The sequence below is a fragment of the Oratosquilla oratoria genome, chromosome 31, assembly GCF_046742065.1.
Source record: "Oratosquilla oratoria isolate Oo_2021 chromosome 31, ASM4674206v1, whole genome shotgun sequence".
NCBI classification, from domain to species: Eukaryota; Metazoa; Arthropoda; class Malacostraca; order Stomatopoda; family Squillidae; genus Oratosquilla; species Oratosquilla oratoria.
In genome coordinates, this window is record NC_134807.1 from 38,941,643 (window position 1) to 38,967,637 (window position 25,995).

A 25,995-nucleotide genomic window follows, 5' to 3' on the forward strand; every position below is an offset into this window, starting at 1 on the left:
TAATGAGGGGTACCTGACTGCGATCCGATTTTCAGTGGGGATGAAGAAAGTAGACTATCTAATGTCAGAATTAGTAAAGTAGAAGTAGTCAAGCAGATTGAAAGACTTAAAAATACAAAACCCCCGGTCCAGATTATTTTTTCCGAGAGTGCTTAAGGAGTGTACATTTGAAATCTGCGACCAGTTAACATAAATATTTAATAAATCGGTAGACACTGGTTTAATGCCTAATGCTTAGGGGCAGGCAAACGTTGTTCCTGTTTTTAAGAAGGGAGATAAATCGTCTATATGCAACTACAAGCCAATCAGTTTGACACCGGTTATAGGTAAAATGCTTGAATCAATAATAGTAAATAGACCCAGAGAACACATCGAGAGATATAATTTAATTCGTGACACAGAGCATGATTTCTCTAAGGGTAAGTTATGTGTGACTAATCTTCTATCCTTTTACACTAATGTATATAAGGCGTCAGATAACAATGATAATTACGATGTTCGATGTTATTTACCTTGACTTTAGCAAAGCGTTCGACAAGTTGCCACACCAGAGACGACTAAATAAAATCAAAGCCCATGATATAGGAGGAAAACTGTTAGAATGGATTAGAGCTTGGATCAGTAACCGAAAACAGCGGGTCAACATAAATGGAATAAAATCTAGGTGGGGCAATGTTACTAGTGGGGTTCCCAGGTCTCGGTTTTGGGTCCCTTGTTGTTCATTTTGTACATAAACGACTTAGACGATGAGATAAATAGTGAGGTTAGTAAGTTTGCGGACGACACTAAATTAGGACGCCTAATTAGGTCAGGAGACGACGCAGAGATTCTGCAGGATGATCTTAACAAATTGTTCACATGGTCAGTAAAATGACAAATGAACCTCAATATCTCTAAGTTTAGCGTGTTAGACGTAGGGCTACACAACCCCAAAATTATATACAGCTTAGATAACACGCTTTTAGAGAAAACTGAGTACGGGAGAGACTTGGGAGTTCTAGTGAGTCCGGACCTTAAAGCCAGGAAACAGTGCATTAGCACCAGGAATAAAGTTAACAGAGCATTAGGTTTCATTGCTAGGACGGTACCGAATAGAAGTGCAGAGGTAATCATCAAAATCTAACTAGCGATAGTTAGTCCCATCCTTGACTATGTGGCACAGTTTTGGTCTCCGTCCTATATAATGGACATCAATTAACTAGAATCAGTACAGAGAAGAATGACCGAAATGATACACTGACTCGGAAATTTACCTTACGAAGAGAGGTTTAGGCACCTTAACTCTGGAAAGACGCAGAGTGCGGGGTGATCTAATTTTTTAAATTATTAATTAGGTATTGTTTGATTGTGTTATTGTTTCTGAAGGCTACATTGATATCAAAATTCTTGAGTAATTTGGGAACAATATTTAAGATTTCTTGGCAAAGTTATTGTGTCTTTGCACTCCCAAACAAAGTTATTGTGCCTTTGCACTCCCAAGCAAAGTTATTGTGCCTTTGCACTTCCAAACAAAGTGTATTATAAGAAATCCATTCTACATCAATTTTAATATCAATGCAACCTTCAAAAACAATAACAGAACGTCTTTAGCAGAAGAGGACTACAGATAGGGGTCGAAATATATAGGTTTTCAGTCCATCTTATCTCGTTCTTCGACAGTGGGTCAATAAGTCTTATATACATATACACACACACACTCATATATATATACATATATAATTTGTTCTTAAATACCTGCCGCATCATATATATATATATATATATATATATATATATATATATATATATATATATATATATATATGCATGACAGAATTGAATAGAAACAAAGGAAATGCATATTTGCTCTTGTGTAATGCTTAATGCTATTCAAATTTACCTAATATGTTATATTTACCTAGATTTATATTTCAGATTACATACATAATTAATCAAGTATGCCACAAACAAAGGAGCAGGAGACCTACCTGAGTTTCAGCAAGTTCGTTTTGTGGGTCAACATGAAGGTGGACTTAGTCAACGCAAAATATCTGAAAATCTGTCAATGTCCCTTTCTACTGTTAACAAAGTGATCGTACAATTCATCAGATATGTCAAAAGGGTACAAAATTTCATTCAGGTCATCCCGGGCTCTCTCTCAAAAAAAAAATAGGTCTTGTCAAAAGAAATATCAAAGAGAATCCACCTTGCAAGGCCTCTGACATAGCAACACAAGCTGGGTTACTATGGCAGAGCTGCAAAAAGGAAACCACTCCTTCGTCCAGCCAATATCAAGCGCAGGAAGGATTGGGCTGTTGAGATGGTGGAGAGACCTGTGCCTTCTTGGAGCACTGTCATTTTCTCTGATGAGTCACGATTCACATAACATTCTGACAGTGGAAGAGTGTGGGTCTGGAGACTGTAGTTAAGAGTTTGACCTCAAAAGACTGCAGCCAACAGTGAAACATGGGGGCCATTTCAATAATGGTGTGGGGTGCAATTTGTAGTGATGGTCGATCAGAGTTTGTGGAGTGTCAAAGAAACATCAATTCAGGCAAACATGTTTCTATATTAAAGGAAGGACTCGTTTCAATATTTTCCAGTGGTAGAATGAATAAAAATGTCTTCCTGTTTATGGAAGACGGAGCTCCTTCTCACAATGCTCAAGCAACGCAAGACAGGAAACTTCCATGACCAAGTCATTCTCCGGATATGAACCGTACTAAACACCTCTGGGGCCTATTAGACCGACAACTTTGCTAAAAGAACAGGAAGCCATCTCCAAAGCCCGAACTCTTAGGATTACTACGGCAAACATGGCAAGAAATCCCTTAGGTTGATATTCGTGAACTAATCACTGGCATGCTTAGAAGGATCATTGCATTAAAAAATGCAAAGGGGATGTCAACCAAGTATTAGTTATTTACATTGTGATAATTTATAAGCACTTTAATTGTATCAATTGCTTGTTTAATAAACGATTTCTCTTGGTGTCTATTCAATTCTGTCATGTCTGTGTATGTATATATATATATATATATATATATATATACATACATACATACATACATACATACATACATACATACATACATACATACATGCATACATACATACATAAAATATATTTAAACAAGTGAGGAAATGTGGAGGTATCATGTTCCCTTTATTGCCCACGATACCCAAAACCATTACGGAGGCTGAAAATTTTGTGCGCATGACAGGCGGAACCTCCTCAGCGGCTTGACACAGCCACCGATCATTTCTGTCGTTCACCTTCTGATCCTGGACAAAGTTTTTCTCGTAGGAGAAGAGCCAGAGCGTTCCTGCCTCCTCCGGGTGTTTCAGCTTGTTTAGAGACGTTTGGCCCTGGTCACTCGGTTCTCCCTGGTTGTCTGGGACATGAACTGTCCTGTCCGCATCACGTATGACTTGTGACGGAGGTCTTCATGGAACACACGTCGGATGGTGGCCTCATTAACGGGCCCCTGTCCAGTGCCCTTATGGATTTCCCAGGGTCTTCGTCGATGACAGGTTGGAAAGAACTAATGAATTCAGGCGTCCTGATACTCTCCGAAGGCCGGCAACGTTCTTTCCGGTGAAAAATAGTCACCACATTGCCACTGGCAATATCAGGCCCTCTCTGAAATTTGAAAACGAACGACCTGGCAACATTCAGGAATGCAGCGATCTCGGAGTCGGAGTACCCTACAACCAAGGAGACGATTGCATCATGCCTCTTCATTTCCCTAGTGATCCTCAGTTCCGCCATGTTCAGCCTGGATAAAAAATACAATAGTTAAATGTGGCATCTAAAATACTACGTCAACGATAAGGTGTATTCTCAAATACCTGCCGCACCTAGTATATATATATATGTATATATGTGTATATATATATGTATATATATATAAATAGATAGATAGATATATGGTATAGGTTATAGGGATTCGAGAAGCTGAATTCACAGCAAGAAGACGTGACGTAGGAGCTCCCGACGCCATCAGCCGTGAACAAGCCACTCGACGTGGAAGAATCAAGCCATCACCCGATCTAAGGCATTTCTCTCGCCTCTCGCTCTATTGGCGTATGCCCTAATAACCCCCCCTCTCGACTAGGCATAGCCCTTGCTGGTCTAAAAACTTGCTTGGTTGAGTGGTGGGGAAGGGAAAACCCCCTCCCGGTCTCCCGCTCCTTCAGCGGAAGCGGCATAGACATCGTAGGTCCCGGTACCCGAGAAAACCGTTAGAGTTGTAGATAAGCACTAGGGCACCAGCAGACACGGTACCTTTTCCTTAACCGCCATCAGTAATTAGCATTGCCACAAAACGAACTCAGACTATTATTCTCTTTTTTCCTTCCTTCCTTCCTTCCTATTCTTATTAATTAACACAAAATCCTACATAGCTACTAATGGAAACACTAATGCATCTTCCTACATAAAAACCTTAGTCTGTTACAATTCAACATGGGGAAAATAAGAATTAAAGATCCCAAAATCCCATACCAATCAGAAGATAAAAGATGACAAGAACTGTGGAAAGCTATAAGAGATGCAGGCTTACAAGCATACAAGTTTATCAGAGCGGGTAATGGTTTCAACGTAATTACATTGGACGAACAACTGGAGAAATTCATGGAAACACAAACAAAAACGAAGCTCAATAAAATCAACTTTGAAATAATCGATCCTCCAGAACTCAATGCAAGTAGAACCTTGGCAATTGCGAATGTAGCAAAGTACATCGCCTCCTTCACCAATGAAGAAATTAAAAAAGAAATTGAACACTCATATGAAGACATTTTGATCAAGGAAATAATAAGAATCCCAAGAAACCCACATATTCTGAAAATCAAAATGGAACACTCAAGTATGGTCACCAAATTCATCAATAGTAGTAGTCTAATATTCAGTCAGTCATTCCCCACACACGCACTTTCTAAAGACATTTACATACACATTCCACAATGTAACAAATGCTACAGCTATGAACACACACGTAGACAATGTACTCTTCCAGACAATTACACTATTTCCAATAAATGCACACCTACACAACACAGAGGAAATCAGTGTAACAACAAAACATTCAAATGCATTGCCTGCGAAGGCGACCACCCTACATACGTAGTAAGTTGCCCTATAAGGAAGGCTCTTCATAAACAACATCTCAAAGACGCACGAAACAAATAAAACAATACATACGCACAAGCAACACTCACTAGCAACCATCAATCACACAAAATAACACATGGAAAGCACCACCCATGGAACAAACAGTAATCATCAACACAGCCATAATCTACGCAAACATGAGCAAAGCAGCTTCTACTGGCACTTTCCAAAACACACTAGACAAAATTTACTAAGCAAATGGCCTCCCAACAGTCATTATTCCAGAGGAAATCAGAAACACTCACGCAATACAAAACATGCTCAACAATCTCACTCACCCGACAACAGAAGCACCAATGGAAAACACAGAAACAAGCAACATTGAATATCAAGAAGAAGAACCTCAAGCACCTACCTCCTTATACACAAAACACACACCAAACAACTACAGACACTATTACAGTGACAGCTACACAGAATCTCAAGATCACCCGAACTGAGACAGCATTTCAGAATAACTCTCACGAAGATCAGACAAGCATAAGACACAAAAGAAATGCACAATCACAATAAAAACTAATAAAAGATCATAAAACACATAAGATGGAACAAGTGACTATAATACAACATAACGTACTAAGATGGACATTCCACAGAAGAAACGAACTGGTAACTATTACCTAAAGGTATCTCCAGAAGTAATATTACTCAGTTCCACAGGCAAACAAAACTTAAATATCTGGAACTATAACACACACACAAACACTAAACACATACAACGAAGACAACGCTGGCAGAGCAATTGCAATAAGAAAAGGTGTAGAATATAAATTTATGGACTCATTTCAGGAGGAGTTTCTAGCAATAGTACAATCCCAAAGAGGACCAATAATTATTGCCACTACATACATACCCCCTAACAGACCACACTTCCCAACACAAGACATTCTCAGTCTCATGCGCAAACAAATACCAGTATACCTCTTAGGGGACTTAAACACACATCACAACTCACTGGGACACAGTTACAACGACGCTCTTGGCACAACCATTTACAAATACATCAAACAAAATCACATGATTTTCCTAGGCCCAGATTTCCACACATACATTTCACAACAACACGTAGGAAAACCTGACATCATACTCGCAAACAGACACCACCACCTAATATACAGTATAAGACAAGGCGACCTAACTTCCTCAGATCACATACCAATAGAAATTAAACTATCCACTAAACCCATCCTCATACCAACAATACCGAAGCACAATTTCTCAAAAGCAAACTGGAAAGACTTCAAAAACACACTAGAAAACACTATAAATACACATAACATTCATAGACAAACCCACCCAGTACCCTACACAAAAAAGACACAGAATACATAGACGAAAAACTAAACATATTCTACAATTGGATACAGACAGCCACCCACTTACACATACCAATCACCACTTACCGTGAACTTCTTTTACCCAAAACAACAGACAAAATCAAACTACTACAATTGAAATATCAAACAATATTAACAAACACAAGTCATAGATTTTGGACACTAAACACCAAAACACAAATCAGACAAATACAACAAGACCTAACAGAAGAAAGCAAAAAACTATACAACGAAACAAGGAACAATTTAATGAACAAAATAAATATAAACACCAAAAACCCAAAACTCTTTAGGAATTACATAAAAAGACTAACCGGTACCAACACAAATAACATACCATACATATTAGAAAACATCATAGAATACCACAATGACATAAAAAAAGAAACGTCATTCCGCAAACACTAGGAAAACACATTGAAAATCACACCGGAAGAAAACATATAATTTGATCAAACACACGAACAAAAAATATTAGCTCACTTACCACAACATTCACAAGAACTCACCCCACATGACAGTTAATCTAAACAGACTGGGTCTACGACAGAACGTCGAAAAACAGAATGTCGAATTGTCAAAATGTCGACACGACAGATGGTTGAATGCGACATAATGTCGAAATATGCATTTCACTGATCATTCGGTCATGTGTGCCTTTTATATTAGTGGCACTTGACTAATCATTACTAAAAGAGGTTGTTTGAAGATGGATATTGTTTTAAAGAAAATCTAACTCGGCAAAAAATACGATATTTCCCAAATCACTCGACCCATCATGGCCGCTCGGCATGATTTTCTTCTCTAACATAATGATGAAGATAAAACAACTTAAACAATAGTGACTTATACCAGTTCAATTACAATTGCTCCTTGAAAGTTCCGATGCCACCCTCCAAGGTGGTTTGTCGTTCTCGGTTCTTCTTGGATGACACGGTAGAAAACTTGGCTTTGTCCATGATCCACGACGCAGAGAAATGACGAGGTTGGGTGTACTGGTATTCGTATTGATAGTATCCAATGTATGTTTCTCTGATGTAATTTACGAAAGGGTCACATTCAGGAGTCATATCTGAAATAAATTCATAAAAGGCTTTTGAGATGTCGGATGAAAGGGGGGAACAAAAGCCAAAGCAGTCAGCTGTTTAAGTCTGTGCAAAACCGCTGTCGTTCACGTACATTTCACGCAAGCCCAAACCCATAACCTTTCTCCCGTGCGCTTGTTAAAGAAACAAGCTTCGACCTTCTGCATAGACAGGATATTATTTGTAGCTTCCATAGTAGCACGTTCAAAGTCACTTCTGTAAATATTGACCCTGAGATCCAGACCGCGTTGTGATGCAGCTTCTTAGATGGCTGAGAAGATACGACAGTAAGCGTCTCCGGTTTTCTTGGTTGTCAACACGAAAAGGAGAGGCAGCATTTGGCCTATCACTGGTGCATGCAGGGTGTAGAGTTGATAATACAATCCCGGGGAGACGTCAAAAGTGCCACAGGTAGAGTAAGGTCTGTAACACTACGAGGTAAGCCCGACTGGTTTTTACGACGCTGCCTCTGAATCATCCTTTTGATGCTCGACTCTTCCGGAAGTTATCCATGAACCTCTTCTGGAAGATGGCTGGAGAGTTTTTGGCATAGTATCCGCGAGGTCCCTTCCAAAATTTCTTTGGCGATGCTCCTAATCCTGGTCCATGTATATTGTGAGCTTTTGTGGTTATTATCACATCATCAACAGTTACAGCTTTTCCTGAACAGGCATGGTCCTCGCAGCGCCAGTATATTTTTTTCCTAAATACATTTGTTTTTGGTGAAAAGAAAACCTTCGCATGAATTTTTTCCCCTCCTTTTTGAGCAACGAAGAATTCTGCCATGTTTTCTTTGTATTGTATTTGAATGAATATAGTTCAAGGAATTATTTTGAAAATAGAATATCCAATTTATGTACAGACAAGAAAGTTTTTTCCTCCTTTTTGTATTCGAATGAATATAGTTCAAGAATTGATTTTGAAATTAGTACATATGTACAGTCAAGAAAGTTAATTAGGGAGGGCACCAAGTTTTTGGTTGATATTTCAGTTATTATTGTTGAGCGTGAACACAGGCTTGCATTTTCCGGTGATTTTATGTACATAATCACGTCGATATCTGAAATTTCGACATTTTGTCGCAGTCGACATTCTGTCGTTTCGACGTTCTGTCGTTTCGACGTTCTGTCTTTCGACATTGTGTCGTGCACCGAAACAGACTATACCCAGAAAACACAATAACACAGCCAATAACAACACAAGACATCAAAACCACAATAAAAAGAAAAGAAAAAGAAAACACCAGGACAATCAGGAATAAACAAAATAATTCTAAAACACGTACCAGACAGTATGTTAGACTACATAACAACACTAAACAAAACATTGAGCCTAGGATACTTTCCAAACATATTCAAACACTCCACACTCATATTCATTCCAAAACAGAACAAACAGACAACAAACGTAGGGAACTACAGACCAATTTCGCTTCTAGAAGTAACCGGCAAAGTATTCGAAAGAAGTATTACAAACAGGTTATATACTCACTTAGTAAATAACAACTAAATCAAACTAAACCAACACGGATTCACTCCAGGAAGAGGCACACATACAGCACTTGCAACACTTTACGAAGACATCGCTAACAGCCAAAAACGAAAGTAAGGATGCACTATAGTTTCAAGAGACATCTCAAAAGCATTTGACAAAATATGGCACGAAGGACTCAAATGCAAAATACAACAGATACACTTACCAGACCCCATAAACAAACTTATATGCAACTACTTAGACAATAGAACATCAAACATAAAAATAGATACAGGACCATCATTCAAATTACACAGTGTAGTACCACAAGGAAGCATCATATCAACCTTTACACAAGCGACATACCAAGACCCTCACCTCACTGCTTCCAAATACAAGTAGAAAAATGTTAGTAAAAAAGACAGAAACAGAAATACAAGTAATAGACAAATATGAAAAGAAATGGAATATAGCCACAAATTAAACAAAAGTACCCTCCATTTCCACACGCAAACCAACACCAATCACAATAGAAGGAAATAATACACCTTTTAAAAAGCAAATAACCATATTAGGAGCATGCATAGGAACACAAGGCATAAGACCGCACATAAACACACGTATACAGATAGCAAACAGCACAAATAAAAAATTAAAAACAAAATTCCAAGTACTCTCCATTTCCACACGCAAACCAACACCAATCACAATAGAAGGAAATAATACACCATTCAAAAATAAAATAACCATATTAGGAGCATGCATAGGAACACAAGGCATAAGACCACACATAAACACACGTATACAGATAGCAAACAGCACAAATAAAAAAAATAAAAATGTTTAGAAATCTAAACACACAATCGTTTTGCTCTACTGGAGGATGAAGTGGCTGAAAACCAGGAGTTCTTGGTGGTGGGGGACTCCATGGTGCGAGGCTATGACGACATCCTGCAGCGGAAGACTTAGCGACGTTACAAGCTTGTATGTCAACCGGGCCGTGGGATCGTCGATTGTACCCGGTCCATCAGGGAGCCAGGACGGAAGAACACGGTTACGATTGTTCATACGGGAAGTAACGATGTAGGTAGGGTGAGATCAGAGGAGATTGTTCGGAATTACAAGGTCCTCCTTCAGGAGATGAAGGAACGTGGGAGCCGTCACGTAGTCTGTGGGATCCTCCCGAGGATCTACGCATGCTCGTGTTGGAACAGTAGAGCCATAGGGATCAATGATAGGATATCGCAGTTGTGCACACAATTGGGATACCACTTTCTTGATCCTTGGTATCTCTTTTCTAGGCGCCATGACCTTTACGCTTCTGATGGGATCCACCTTACCCGCAGAGGCAAAGATGTTCTTACAAACCTCATTGTGGGAGTTTGTAATGAATTAGCTCCTTTTTTAGGGTAGAAGCCCAAAGGGAAGGGGAAATAGAATGTACTTGGGAAAACAGTATAGAGTATTGTATTAATGTAGAACAATGTGCTAGTATAGGACAAAATATAATTTTAGGATATAATGTCGCTAGAGGACGAAATGTCACATTAGGATGTAATGTCATAGGACAAAATGTCGCAATGGGATATAATGACAGTGGAGGACAAAAGATCACGATGGGAAGTAATGATAGTGGAGAACAAAATATCACGATAGGATGTAATGATAATGGAGAAAATATCACGGTAGGATATAATGTCAGTGGAGGACAAAATATAATTTTAGGAAGGAATACCGGACAAAATGTCAATGAAGGCCAAAATATCATGACAGGATGTAATGCCGCTAGAGGACGAAATGTCACATTAGGATGTAATGTCATAGGACAAAATGTCGCAATGGGATATAATGACAGTGGAGGACAAAATATCACGATAGGATGTAATGATAATTGAGGAAAAAAATATCACGGTAGGATACAATGTCAGTGATAGTGGAGAACATAATATCACGATAGGATGTAATGATAATGGAGGAGAAAATATCACGGTAGGATATAATGTCAGTGAAGGACAAAATATAATTTTAGGAAGGGATACCGGACAGAATGTCAATGAAGGCCATAATATCATGATAGGGTGTAATGTCGCTAGAGGACGAAATGTCACATTAGGATGTAATGTCATAGGACAAATTGTCGCAATGGGATGTAATGACAGTGGAGGACAAAAGATCATGATGGGAAGTAATGATAGTGGAGAACAAAATATCACGATAGGTTGCAATGGTAATGGAGGAGAAAATATCACGGTAGGATATAATGTCAGTGAAGGACAAAATATAATTCCAGGAGAATGGAAGCTAGCTAACGTTACTCCCATATTCAAAAAAGGTGACAAAAAGAAACCAAATAACTATAGGCCTATAAGTTTGACTTCAATCGTAGGAAAAATTATGGAAACTATCATCAGAGATGCTATCGAACATCATTTAGAAAGTAATCGTTTGATAAATGATAGCCAGCATGGTTTCAGACGGAAACGTTCTTGCGTGACTAACTTACTCGAATTCTACAACACAGTTATCTCGAATTATGACAAAAGAAACAATATAGATTTAATATATCTAGACTTTGCAAAAGCTTTTGATACCGTCCCACACGAAAGACTACTTACTAAATTAGCTTTGCATGGAATAAGTGGTAGCCTATTAAGTTGGACTAGTAATTGGTTGAATGGTCGAAAACAGAGAGTTGTTTTAAATGGAAAAACTTCTGGATAGAAAAGTGTTGCAAGTGGAGTTCCTCAGGGTTCCGTTCTTGGGCCAATTCTATTCATAGTATATATAAATGATATAGACCATGGACTAAAATCTACTGTTTCCAAATTTGCTGATGATACAAAACTGTGCGGAGTGGCAAATGATCACTCAAACCAATTAGATATTCAAGAAGATTTAGATAAGTTACAGCAATGGTCTAAAAAGTGGCTAATGAAATTTAACACAAGTAAATGCAAGGTAATGCACATAAGTAACAAACAGTAAGTACGATTACAAGTTATTTGGAAATTCGTTAACAAAAGTGGATAGTGAAAAAGATCTCGGCGTAATTATCAGTAACGACCTCAAATCATCCAAGCAGTGTATTTCAGCCTCTGAGAAAGCAAATAAGATTCTAGGACTGATTGCGCGATCTTTTGATTTCAAAAGTCCATCACTCATTAACAAGCTATACAAATCGTTAGTTCGTCCACATTTGGAATATGCTGTTTCCGTATGGTCACCGAATCTCATTAAAGACATTGACAGACTGGAAAAAGTACAACGGCGAGCCACAAAACTGATTCCAAATATAAAAAATAAATCATACGAAAATCGACTAAAACACATGAATCTGTTACAGGTCTTTAAGATTTTAAAGGGAATTGACATCAAAAGTGAAAAATGTTTCACATTGAATGAGAATCAGACAAGAAACAATGGTCCGGAAATCGATGCAATTTGGAAGTAGGTAGAAACAACATTGCCAACCGTGTAGTTAATGAATGGAATAAACTTCCTGCACAGGTAGTGCAATGTTGTTCAGTTCGAAGCTTTAAGAATCATTTAGATAAATACCTAAGTAAGATGCTATAATGATTATGATTTATTTTATATTATTTGTTTTTGTTTTGTTATCATTTGTCTGTCTGATTTTCATTTATTATTAGTTATATGTCAATTTACTATTATTTACTGTTTACCTGTTTGTTTATTATTTAACTATACCTATGCATCTATTTATGTATTTTATTTGTTATTTACATTATTATAGTTTTTTCGCATCCGACCTAGATATGGACCAAGAGGTCTCCTGTCGGCATGCTCCGCCTTTGTAATCCTTTACATAATTAAAACTATACAAGACACTAATCAGACCACAGTTAGAATACCCACCAATACTCAATACTCAACAACTACACAAACAAGATGAAATAGAACCACTTGATACAAGATGTCACAGACTAGGAAAGAAAACATGAAACAGCTTTACAACCACCAATCAGGACTTTATAACACATTGCAATAACTTAGACACAGACAACATACCTGACCACCACTGGTGGCCAAAAATTTCTCCTAAAATAAACACCAATCCACCCACACCATATTACAGCTGATTCCATTCTACACACACATACAAATAATAACTTAAAACTTAAATTTAAAACTTAATAATATATATTTAATATGTCAATATTTAAATAGTGGGAAAACGTGTTAATACACATGTCGTTACTGAAATTATATGTACGACATCTCTTGCTTTAAATCAATAGAACTTTGCATTTTGTAATACCAAATAAACATTAGAATCAAAGCCTGAGTTAGGATAGTAATTGTCGTACATATTATCATCATGTATATGATTATATTTGTATGCATATATATGAGTGAAGGTGTGTGTATATTCACTAAATAAACATGTATGTATGCAAAAAAATAACACATGTGATATAATTAAATCAATAACTACCATCACATAAAAAATCAAAAGGAGAACGCCAAAGGAGCAATCATAATAACTAAATAGATAAATAAATGAATGGAAAAATAATAAATAACATCACAAACTCCCAGATGACACGATTACAAATCGCACTTGTTATCAAAACAATATGCATGTAACGACAGAGTAATTCCAATCCTCCCCTTGTAGGTGGATAAACCTATATAAAAGCAAATATAAAACATACGTATTACTAAAAAAAAAAAAAAAAAAAAGAGACATAGAAACCACTCCCACCCATTCTATTTCCTATAATATATTCCACTCCCCTCCTCCCTCCTTCTTATCTTGACACCTCCTGGATGATGGGTCATCCCTACATCCTGTCCACTGTCCTGGGTCAGAAGCAGTGTCGCCAGACACAGCACATCCACAGCAAGGCCGCTTCATAAATTTGGCGACCACCCCTTTCCGTCCCCCCATGCAGAAAAGGAGAAGACGAGGAGAAATCCCTTCGGCCTGCGTCTTTTTTTCATACATTTTCCTCACCCCCCCATCCCCCAACCACTCCCCCTCGTACATCACAGCATTATCTATACACAACCCCTCTCCATTCACCCCTATTTTCTGTCCTCTCCTGTCCTTCCTCCACAGACATTCCTCTCTTTTGTAATGCCACTTTCACCCTATCCATCCTTCCACCTCTGCCTTCCACACCTCTTATACTAAACTTTCTTCACTCATTCTTTCCATGTGTCCATCCTAATACTCTTTCATCAACCCTATCTCCCAGTTCCCTTTCCACCCCTGTTCTCCTCCTCACCTCCTCATTTCTCACTCTATTCAGCCTAGTAACCCCTATCATATTTCTCAGATATTTAATCTCAAAGACATTCAAACTCCTTCTCTCTTCCTTGGTAGTTAACAAATTAATTCCTTCTATTGTAAAAGCTGATGACTTGCCACAAAGCCCGTGCAGCATAAAGACGCCACCTGATATGTCATGTCCACGTTCCCTCATTCCACCTCTCTCCTCTGTATATAAGATGTAGAGAATAAAAAAGTAAGGAAAATATGGAAGGTAAGACAAAAAAAAAGTTAGAGTGCTGGAAAGAAGGCCAAGTAAAAGAGGAAGTAAAGAGTGATATAGATGGTGGAGAAATAAAATAAAGGCAAGTGAAATAAGCGGAAGAGAGCATAAGGTAAAATTGGAGAAGGTGAAAGTCCATCTAGACTAAAGGACAAAGAATAACAAACCGAAAGAGAACCAGAGGTTTTCTTAAAAACGAAAAAGAAAAAATGAAGAAATGCTTTAGTGGAGTTCTAAAAGTTGATATAGTGAACTCAAAACGTGGTCAGAATGAGGCTGAGCTTAAAGGTGTACAAGAGAGACAAGGAGGTAGACAAGACACATTAGGGTGCCTTATCCTATTTATATCCTATCCCCAGTCCGGCTCACCCTCACCCATCCCGTCACACAATAAAACATAATTTTCCTTTACAGAAGGAATTATATTTAAACAATTACAGTTGTTCCAAGTAAAAAATATACCGTTAATTAGGACAGATAAGATATGCTATCTCAGAAAGGGAACAAAAATGCCTCTACAATTTCAGAGGAAAGATATGTAATTCTTATTTAAAAAATTAACCAAAATAAACGGGTTTAATAGAAAAATAAAATATTTTCTGAAAAAATAAATAGAATATAATAAACGGTATGGGAATTCAGAAAATGACCAGAATACTAAAAGAAAAAGATAATAAGAAAATCACAGAGGCAAAAAAGGGATTCCTAATGAGGAACTTGGAAAAGGCTCATGACAAAAAATATACACATGAATGGTGGTAGAATAAATTAATATAAGGAATTTTGTAGAGGTGATAAGTAAATTCATATATGAAAAAAAAGATAAATAGCTATTGCGAGAAGCTCTGCGTACTTATTGAAACTGAGAAATAGTATAATGATGACTAGTTGAACTACCTCTGGCGCAAGGAGAGATAAAAAATGCGGTGAATATCAAGGAAAAGGAATTCCTACACATTTTGTGACCCACGAAATCAAAGAGTTAAAAAAAATTACCTCTACATCTAAAAACTAGCACGAGATGATGAAATAGTAAATATATATATATTTAAGATTATTTCAGACAAATGAGAGAGAATGTGGGTGGGGAAGGGCAAACGAAGATGTGTTAGGAATAGAGTTTATTGCCCTAACGTTGCGACCAACTTGATCTGAAGAAGACCAAGTTGGTCGCAACGTTAGGGCAATAAACTCTATTCCTAACACATCTTCGTTTGCCCTTCCCCACCCACATTCTCTCTCATATATATATATATATATATATATATATATATATATATATATATATATATATATATATATACCAAAACAGAAAAGAATATTACAGGAGAAAGAATGAAATTAAAATGCCAAAGTAGAACATGATGGTGCATATAAACAAAAAGTGAGTGAGAAAAATAAGATTAGAATAACAATGTAGAACAAGGACAGAGCATTTAAAGTCTTCAGGAGAAACGTTAGGAATTAGAGAAAAAATCAAGCATAAAAAGGAAAAATCAGACTATAAAAAATGAGATTCAGATGCCACAGTGAAACAAGAAAAGTGCATATACAAAAAAGAGGAGAAAGAATAAGATTAAGAAAACAAAAGAGAACAAAAAAGTGCATATATGATCTTCAGGAGAAGATGTAAGCGCATCAGAATCCTCGATACATGCTTAGGCAACATGATGACAACATGTCGACTCCAGTTGTCTCTGTGGGTTGTACAACTCGATAACCCTAGTAAGTCTGCCAATCAGCAGAAACTGCTGTCACCTAATTAACTCCCAAACCACAACATGCCAGAGACACGACACAGAAAACAACTTCACAGAAAACAATATATCCCTGGAGTGACCTCAAGTAGATTCTGCAGCTTTCTATGCATAAACAAGGATACAAGATATGTTTCCTCTGTAGAAATTCGTGTGTAAATAAATAATGTATTGACATGATATGTTTTGCTATAAATGTTCACATCCAACCAGAGGCAGAACAATCCAATTTCTTCACTACTGGACACAAAGACAAAACATCATCTGTCGTCAATAATATTATAATAATGATAATACTAATAATGATAATAATAAAAATAATAATAATGATAATAATGATAATAATAATAATAATAATAATAATAATAATAATAATAATAATAATAATAATAATAATAATAATAATAATAATAATAATAATAATAATAATAATAATAATAATAATAATAATAATGATAATAATAATAATAATAATAATAATAATAATAATAATAATAATAATAATAATAATAATAATAATAATAATAATAATAATAATAATAATGATAATGTGTATACATTGTGACGAATGTGGATAGGAGGTAAGGGAACACGGGCTGAGGGAAATACTTTTATTCCTGACTAGTTTCGCCTGAGTGGCTTCTTCAGAGGAACATAGTTTGAAGTCAAGTTGGTCAATATATATGGCAAAAGAAGGAACGTGGCAAAGTGTCAGGTTGGTCCCCCACTCGACCTCATCTGTCGGTGTGGCGGATTGTCACAGCGGGTGGACCAAGTATCCTCCTGTTGTTCGCGTGGCTGAAACGTCCATCTGGATCAGGGGCTCTGTGTTTATTATTCATTACGATAAAGTGTGCTGCTGCATTAGCCCATATTAAATCCCCAGTTCTCTTATTGATGTTATCATGGATGTTGATAAAAACGGACTCCATCGCCTTTCTTTCCTGCCGTGTAATGTTATCCATGAGAATTCTTGCCTGGTCCCATTTTGGTAGATGGCCTCTTTCATCGACATGGTTAACTAATGCACTACTAACCCTGTGGTGCCTTACATCTGCTCGGTGTTCTTTCAATCTGGTGTCTAAGCCTCTGCCGGTTTCACCGATGTATTTTCTGTCACATCCACCACACGGGATTTCGTAAACTACGCTGTTTGTATTTGTGGTTGGGTCTTTTTTCTTGATTAAAAGGTCCTTTATTTTCGTACCTGTGGAAGTTGCAAGACGAATGTTGGAGGACGATAAGATTTTGTCTAGATCTCTTGTTAGATTGGAATTTGGGACCACCCAATATTTAGCGTTGGACTTTTCTCTTTTGCTGCGTAGTATACTACGAGCCTTCTCCTCCAGGGTGCAAAGTAACCCTCTGGGGTATTTGAGCTTTTCAAAAGTTGTTTTAATTATTTCAATTTCATCCGCTAGAAATTCATCATCACTGCAAATACGAAGTGGAGATGTTAGAAAACAAGTTTTTTCTCTTTTGCTGCGTAGTATACTACGAGCCTTCTCCTCCAGGGTGCAAAGTAACCCTCTGGGGTATTTGAGCTTTTCAAAAGTTGTTTTAATTATTTCAATTTCATCCGCTAGAAATTCATCACTGCAAATACGAAGTGCTCTTAAAAACAGGCCTATCACCACACCAGTCTTTGTCCTCTTCTTATGTGCACTGTAGAAATGAATGAAGTCATTTTTATTTGTCGGTTTCCTGTAAACTTTAAATCTAACGCCGCATCCTGATCTTATTAACACGGTGTCTAGAAAAGGTAGTTGTCCGTCTATCTCATTTTCGATCGTGAATTGGATGTTAGAATTCACACTATTTAGATTAGATAATAAATTTTCAATTTTAGTATTGTAGTGGGTAATCACTAAAACATCGTCCACGTATCTCAGCCAAACAGTATTTTCAGATATCATGCGGAGAAAAAACTTGTTTTCTAACATCTCCATATATCAGTGATGAATTTCTAGCGGATGAAATTGAAATAATTAAAACAACTTTTGAAAAGCTCAAATACCCCAGAGGGTTACTTTGCACCCTGGAGGAGAAGGCTCGTAGTATACTACGCAGCAAAAGAGAAAAGTCCAACGCTAAATATTGGGTGGTCCCAAATTCCAATCTAACAAGAGATCTAGACAAAATCTTATCGTCCTCCAACATTCGTCTTGCAACTTCCACAGGTACGAAAATAAAGGACCTTTTAATCAAGAAAAAAGACCCAACCACAAATACAAACAGCGTAGTTTACGAAATCCCGTGTGGTGGATGTGACAGAAAATACATCGGTGAAACCGGCAGAGGCTTAGACACCAGATTGAAAGAACACCGAGCAGATGTAAGGCACCACAGGGTTAGTAGTGCATTAGTTAACCATGTCGATGAAAGAGGCCATCTACCAAAATGGGACCAGGCAAGAATTCTCATGGATAACATTACACGGCAGGAAAGAAAGGCGATGGAGTCCGTTTTTATCAACATCCATGATAACATCAATAAGAGAACTGGGGATTTAATATGGGCTAAAGCAGCAGCACACTTTATCGTAACGAATAATAAACACAGAGCCCCTGATCCAGACGGACGTTTCAGCCACGCGAACAACAGGAGGATACTTGGTCCACCCGCTGTGACAATCCGCCACACCGACAGATGAGGTCGAGTGGGGGACCAACCTGACACTTTGCCACGTTCCTTCTTTTGCCATATATATTGACCAACTTGACTTCAAACTATGTTCCTCTGAAGAAGCCACTCAGGCGAAACTAGTCAGGAATAAAAGTATTTCCCTCAGCCCGTGTTCCCTTACCTCCTATCCACAATAATAATAATAATAATAATAATAATAATAATAATAATAATAATAATAATAATAATAATAATAATAATAATAATAATAATAATAATAATAATAATAATAATAATAATATTAATATTAATAATAATAATAATAATAATAATAATAATAATAATAACTAGCGGAACCCGTGTAAATTACACGAAAGAGAAGTGGGTAAATCATTGCATCAAGATGGCAAGAGAGGTAGGATATCCTCTCCCTCTGTTGTCCTTCAGGGTACACTATAATGTCACGCTGGACAGGAGGTGCTCCATCATCACCGACAAATATTGCTGCAATTTCATCATTTGTTGGATTATTATCAAGAACTTCGGCAGCTTCGAGAACTTCGACACCATGGAAGGTCGTTGCTTTTGATGTAAGCGTGACATACTTTCGAGAACTTCGGCACCTTCGAGAGCTTCGGCACCTTCGAGAACTTCGGCACCTTCGAGAACTTCGGCACCTTCGAGAACTTCGGCACCTTCGAGAACTTCGGCACCTTCGACAACTTCGGCGACTTCGAGAACTTCAGCACCTTCGAGAACTTTGGCATCTTCGAGAATTTCGGCACCTTCGAGAACTTCGGCACCTTCGAGAACTTCGGCACCTTCGACAACTTCGGCGACTTCGAGAACTTCGGCGGAACCCGTGTAAATTACACGAATTTATATTTTCAATACCAATTATCTTGTTCCTAACCTATACATGTTTGAATAAAATGTGATAAGATTTGAATTGTATTTTAAAAAATGAGCAATACATGAAACAATTTACAAAACTTCTTTATATACAATATTTCTTGTGAAGATAGTTCCTCTTCTCTGGCCATGAGTAGAATCATTCTGAGGACAAATTTTCACTCTTACACTGTTCATAGACCTTGCTCTTGAGAAGGCTACATAAAGTTGTCCATGAGTAAAGCAAGGTTGTGGTAGGTAGATCCCAACCTTATCGAAAGTCTGTCCTTGAGCTTTATTAATGGTCATTGAATATGATAGGCGGACGGGAAATTGAGTCCTGTGCAGAACAAATGGAATATTTACGTCACTGGGATTAAGTTTAATTCTTGGAATTAAAACTTGCTCCTGAGCATGAGATCCACTCATGATTGAAGCTAGAATACTATGGTTATGAAGCTCCAATACTTCTAAACGCGTTCCATTACATAGTCCTTGCGTTATTGACAGGTTTCGAAGCAGCATAATAATAGATCCAACTTTAAGATTGAGACGATGAGGAGGCATTCCCGAAGGCGTAAGTGAATTTATGAATTCGATTAGATAATTATTGGCTTCCATTTCATTGTCTGACGATACTGAATCTATACTTAGATATGTTTTGCTCTCAGTTGGTAGTCTTCGTAGAATATCTTCATTAACTTTCAAGCAATCTACATTTTTTGGTGACAAAATAACTCTACTTTTCATTTCGTCTTGGGTGCAATTATCAAATATGTCTGATACTAAAGAGTCAATGCATACACATTGTTCTGGGATATCAATCGTATCATCAGAAACGTTATCAAGTGAACTCTGCACTCGACCATTTCCAATTTGTAAGATCCATTGTGAGAAAACTTGTTCGTTTTCATTAGTCCTCATATTCTGAGAGAGTTTAAGTTGATGAAAGTTGTGCCACATTGGAGACTTCTTTAGGCATACATCCAATACTGCAGCAGGTAGAGCTCTAGGAACCACGGGCAGAACTTGCCTGAAGTCTCCTCCTAATATGATGACTTTACCACCAAATATGCTATTATTATTCATAATATCTTGTAAACAATTATCAATAGCATTCAATGCATATCGAGGGATCATCGACGCCTCATCAATAATGAAGACTTTCACCTGCCTGAGAATATTGGCTTGGTCAGAATTAGGCGGAATATTGCAGGTAATTGTCTCAGTCAAAGAAACAGGAAGTTTGAAGACACTGTGAAGAGTTTTTCCATTTTTCAATAGTGTTGCTGCAATACCTGTCCAAGCAGAAGTACTAACAGCCACATTTTGAGCCACCAGGTAATCATGAATCATATTGAATAGAAAAGTTTTGCCAGAGCCGCCAGGTGCATCCAAGTAAAACAGTCGGTGGTTGGTTTCTAATCCTCTATCTATTTCACTTACAGCGTTAATGACACTATTAAATACATATCTTTGCTCAATATTTAGTACTTCAGGATTGACTTCTTGAATTTCTTCCATATGTTGAATGGCAGGAGGCTCACTGATTGTTTCTGGCAGACCAAGCATTGCACAATTCATGCCGTTTTCATTCAAAATCATGTTTATGTGATGCAGAGCGATATTTTCTGCAACATTATTATCATATTGGCATAAAAGGTCCTCTATCATAAGGTGTTTGTTATCATTCCATAATTGTAAGGCATTTTGTGGTGTATTGAATAAACAAATCATTGCAAACATGTTAAGAAGCTGTCGTGGCATTTGATATATAGCTGCCTCACTCAAAGCCATTTCTAGTTCGTTGTCATCTTCAAGCAGTTGCAATCGAATACAGGCATCCTTAAAGGTCGGCAACTGTTCACCTCCTACAGTTTTCAAGTCATCAAAAGAAGTTGCACCTGGTACATGAAGAATAAGCATCCTTAAATGGAATTTCTCAGCATTTCTAGGACTGGCAGAGTACATTCTCGTTACAATCTGGCGGTGACGTTGTCTTCTGGTCCAAGTGTTGCTTTGGTTATTAAATACATAATATTCAGGGATATCAGTATAAAGGTGGGCTCTTGCATCCACGTCACTTTGGTTAAGTTTGAACCATGCAGTTAATTGCGTGTCTTGTCCTTCTCCACGGGCAGCAGCCTGTCTTTGCTCGCCCGGCTTATAATAAACTTGTTGCTGGTCAGGCAAATAGAGTGCCAGTCGGTAAACTGTATGCGAATGTCCATACATTTTATATTCTGACAAACGCCAAAATGCTTCAGGCGGAGATACGTATCTACACGAAATATATTGTTTAATTTCATTATATTCATTTTCATTAGTTTGATTGTTGTTCATATTCATTTCCATCATTGCACAATCATGTCCTTTATAGACATATTTGAAAAGATATTTCACACTTTTTACTGATATACACACTTCTACATTAATGTGAGCACCATATTTTCTGAGTAAATATTTATTATATGGTACTACAAACCTACAGTCAACCTCATGGACGCCCACTCTAACAGAATCTCCATTATTTCTGCGTCTGTAAAGAGGATATCCAGAAACATTTGTTATAGTCTCCTCCTGATACGGCATAGGAAATTTCTTTTGACACTCTCCCTCTACCATACAGATTGAATTGGGATTAAATGTACCGCAGGGTCCATGAATCATGAGTTTTTTTCACTAATTCTCTCAATTCTGGATCATGTTCTGATGGTAATTCAGCTGAAACAATATTATCAATTTGTTCTTTAGTTCTAATTTTATCTTCTTCACGCAGCATGATTAGCATGTGACAATGCGGGAGACCTCTTTTCTGAAATTCAATAACATGTATCGCAGCAATAGGTACCCCAAGTACATGTCTGTCCTTTATGTCAATCATTAATTCATTGAGATGTTGTTTGAAAACTCGTGCCAACAAATCAGGTCTGTTCTGTACAGTTTCATGAGGCTGTAAGTTTTCAGTTACTTCTCGACATTTTGGATTGCAAGTATATGTTATAAATAAATCAGGCCTTCCATACTTGCAAACTATTGCCATTGCATCTTGATAGCATTGTTGCATATTTCGTGAGCTCCCAGTGAAGGATGATGGCAAAATGACAGGTACTCCAGGATCTTCTTTTTCATTATTTCTTGCAAGGGATCAATCAAACCTGAATACATTGCAGCTCTTAGTTGTGCCTGATTTTCTGCAATGAATTTCAAACGACAACCCTCTACTTTAACATAAGCATCAACTATATATTGCTGAAATAGTTTTCCACCACTGTGTATTGGACTGAAGCCACCTCTTATAGCTAGACGATATGCATAAAATTCCTGCATAGTAACCTTGTTACGAACTCTAGTTTGCCTATTTTCTACATGAGTAATGTTTATATGCCATCCGAATTCACCATGAGGAAAGAGAAGAGGGTAAATCATTGGATCAAGATGGCAAGAGAGGTAGGATATCCTCTACCTCTGTTGTCCTTCAGGGTACACTATAATGTCACGCTGGACAGGAGGTGCTCCATCATCACCGACAAATATTGCTGCAATTTCATCATTTGTTGGATTATTATATCTCCTCGCATCAGGGCCGGCAATAAATTGCATGGTTATTTTTCTGGGAGGGATATTTTGTATTGCAGCTCTTTGTTGCTCTTCAAGTTCGACAGTTCTCATGTTTTTATATGCCCCTACATAAGGATTATCGACCATTGCTTGAGATATTTTTTCGAAAACTGAATATAAGCAATTAGAATTTTGATTAGCATTTGACCTCAGATTTAATGCTTCATTTGTTTCAATTATATAGAGCTGTCCATATTTTCTTTCTTCATTTTCATTTGGATGTAAATTTGTTGCATAATGATATATTTGTCCTTGCAATCGAAAACAATATGGACCATGTCCTGGAGGTGGCTTCACTTCAGCGCCGAAGGAAGCAAAGGCAAAGGAGGAGTTATAATTCCTAATGCTGTTTCTAAAGTTGCTTGAATCCCTGTCATTTCCTTCGAACAGTTTCCTTAGAATGACCGGATATTCTTGGAGGGACTCAAGTGATACTTTTCCATTATGACAACAATTCAGGGGCTCTCCCTGAAATCGGAGAGTCTGGCAGTGTTCACAAATAACATTCATTGGCCCAATATAGAATCTATCAGGATTTATAAATTGGACACCATCTGCATTATTTCTCCGTATTTTATTTCCATTTCTCCTATTTTCAAGGTTCATCAGTCGTTCTTCTTCAGTCATGTTGTTTCTTCTAACTCTCATCTGTTGTCTGTTGATGCTTCGTTGCGATTGTCTCTCTTCTTCATCCATTGCATCTCTTCTTGCTCGCATCCGTTCTCTTGCTTGAGTGTTATGCAGTTCTCTTTCTTCTTCATTCATTTGATTCATTCTTCCTTGCATTAGTTCTCTACTACGATTATTAAATGCATTTCTCTCCTCTTCGCTCACTTGATTCCTCGTTCTTCGCATTTGTTCTTTGTTTCTATTTCGTTGGGCTTGTCTTTCATTCTCTCTGAACTGCTCTCGTCTCCTTCTTTGTCGTTCCCTGGCTACCTCTCTTCGCTGCCTTCTTCGTTCGTCCATACTGAAGGTAAACACATAAGGAACAATTGATAACCGTCAGACTTTTTTCCAAATTCGATCGATCGTTTAATTCAGATTTCGACGACTATACCTTAGTTTGTAAATGCTTTAGATTAAAATTGGCTCCAATTTATGAGAAGCATACAAAGTAATTGAACTTTTTGAACAAATATTCGGAAGGTCGTTACGGAACCCGTGTAAATTACACGAAAGAGAAGAGGGATATTTTGTAATGTAGCTCTCTGTTGCTCTTCAAGTTCGACAGTTCTCATGTTTTTTATAATAATAATAATAATAATAATAATAATAATAATAATAATAATAATAATAATAATAATAATAATAATAATAATAATAATAATAATAATAATAATAATAATAATAATAATAATAATAATAATAATAATAATAATAATAACACAGGGGAACACTTTTTCAGTAACTTTGAGTTGCATTGGATATTTTAACGGATTTTGAAAGAGTTTTAGGCGCTGATTTCAAATCTGAAATTAGTTTTTCTCTACAAGCTCTAGTTTGTATGCAATTTGAGGTTAATGAAATTGTACATATGTGAACTTCCGTAAACCATGTATAAGCATTTTAACGTCCATATATATAGATAGCTTCTAATATTTTGATCATTCTTCTTTTGTTTCAGTTCAAACATGGCTTCCAGAATGAGACATCATTGCAGAAACAAGCCTGATGCCTTCTGCTACATATGTGGATGCTACACACTCAATCGTCTGAGACGTAACATATCCTCGTTCGTCAAGCGTGCCTACAAGGCATATTTTGAAGTTCATCTTGGTGATCAAGACAAGCAATGGGCTCCTCATGTTGTGTGCCACAATTGTGAGGAAATGCTTCGAGACTGGACCAAAGGAAAACGCAAAGGTCTGCCTTTTGGAGTTCCAATGATTTGGCGCGAACCCACCAACCATGTAACTGACTGTTATTTCTGCATGGTAAACACAACGGGTGTTGGGAAAAAAAAACCGACATAAGATTACGTATCCGAACATTCCCTCAGCTATTCGGCCTGTTCCGCACTCTGAAGAAGTACCTGTTCCAGTTTTCAAAGGCTTGCCTTCATTGGACGATAAAGACATTGGACATGATACAAGCCAGCAAGACAGTTGTGACAGTGAATTGTCAGAAAAGTGTTCACAATCGGAGGACTGTTCTTCAGACACTGAACCTTTCCCCGTCCCTAAGCCTCTTCCCCAGGCTGAACTGAATGATTTAGTGCGGGATTTAGGTCTTTCAAAGAAAGCAGCAGAGCTTTTGGCATCAAGATTACAAGGCAGAAATCTTGTTGATCACTCTGTCAAAGTATCATATTTCAGGAAGCGTGACCAGCTTTTTGTGACCTTCTTTTCAAAAGACAGACAGTTTGTTTACTGCCATGACATCCCAGGGCTTCTCAAAGAACTGGGTGTACCTTACTATAGTCCTGCTGAATGGAGACTCTTTTTAGACAGTTCAAAACGCAGTCTAAAGTGTGTTCTTTTACATAATGGCAATGTTTATGGAGCAGTACCTGTATTCACTCAGTGCATT

The 25,995-nt window shown here is 37.4% G+C and overlaps 1 protein-coding gene across 1 annotated transcript; it reads right to left on the minus strand.

Moving 5' to 3' along the window:
• Positions 1 to 7,352: 7,352 nt before the first annotated feature.
• On the minus strand, positions 7,353 to 22,434 carry LOC143041613 (uncharacterized). The gene is made up of 4 exons (XM_076213621.1): positions 22,332 to 22,434; positions 21,013 to 22,055; positions 9,277 to 9,304; positions 7,353 to 7,564 (listed from the first exon to the last, which is right to left on the minus strand). Exons 1-4 carry the CDS (start codon positions 22,432 to 22,434, stop codon positions 7,353 to 7,355), a joined length of 1,386 nt encoding a protein of 461 aa, XP_076069736.1.
• Positions 22,435 to 25,995: the final 3,561 nt, after the last annotated feature.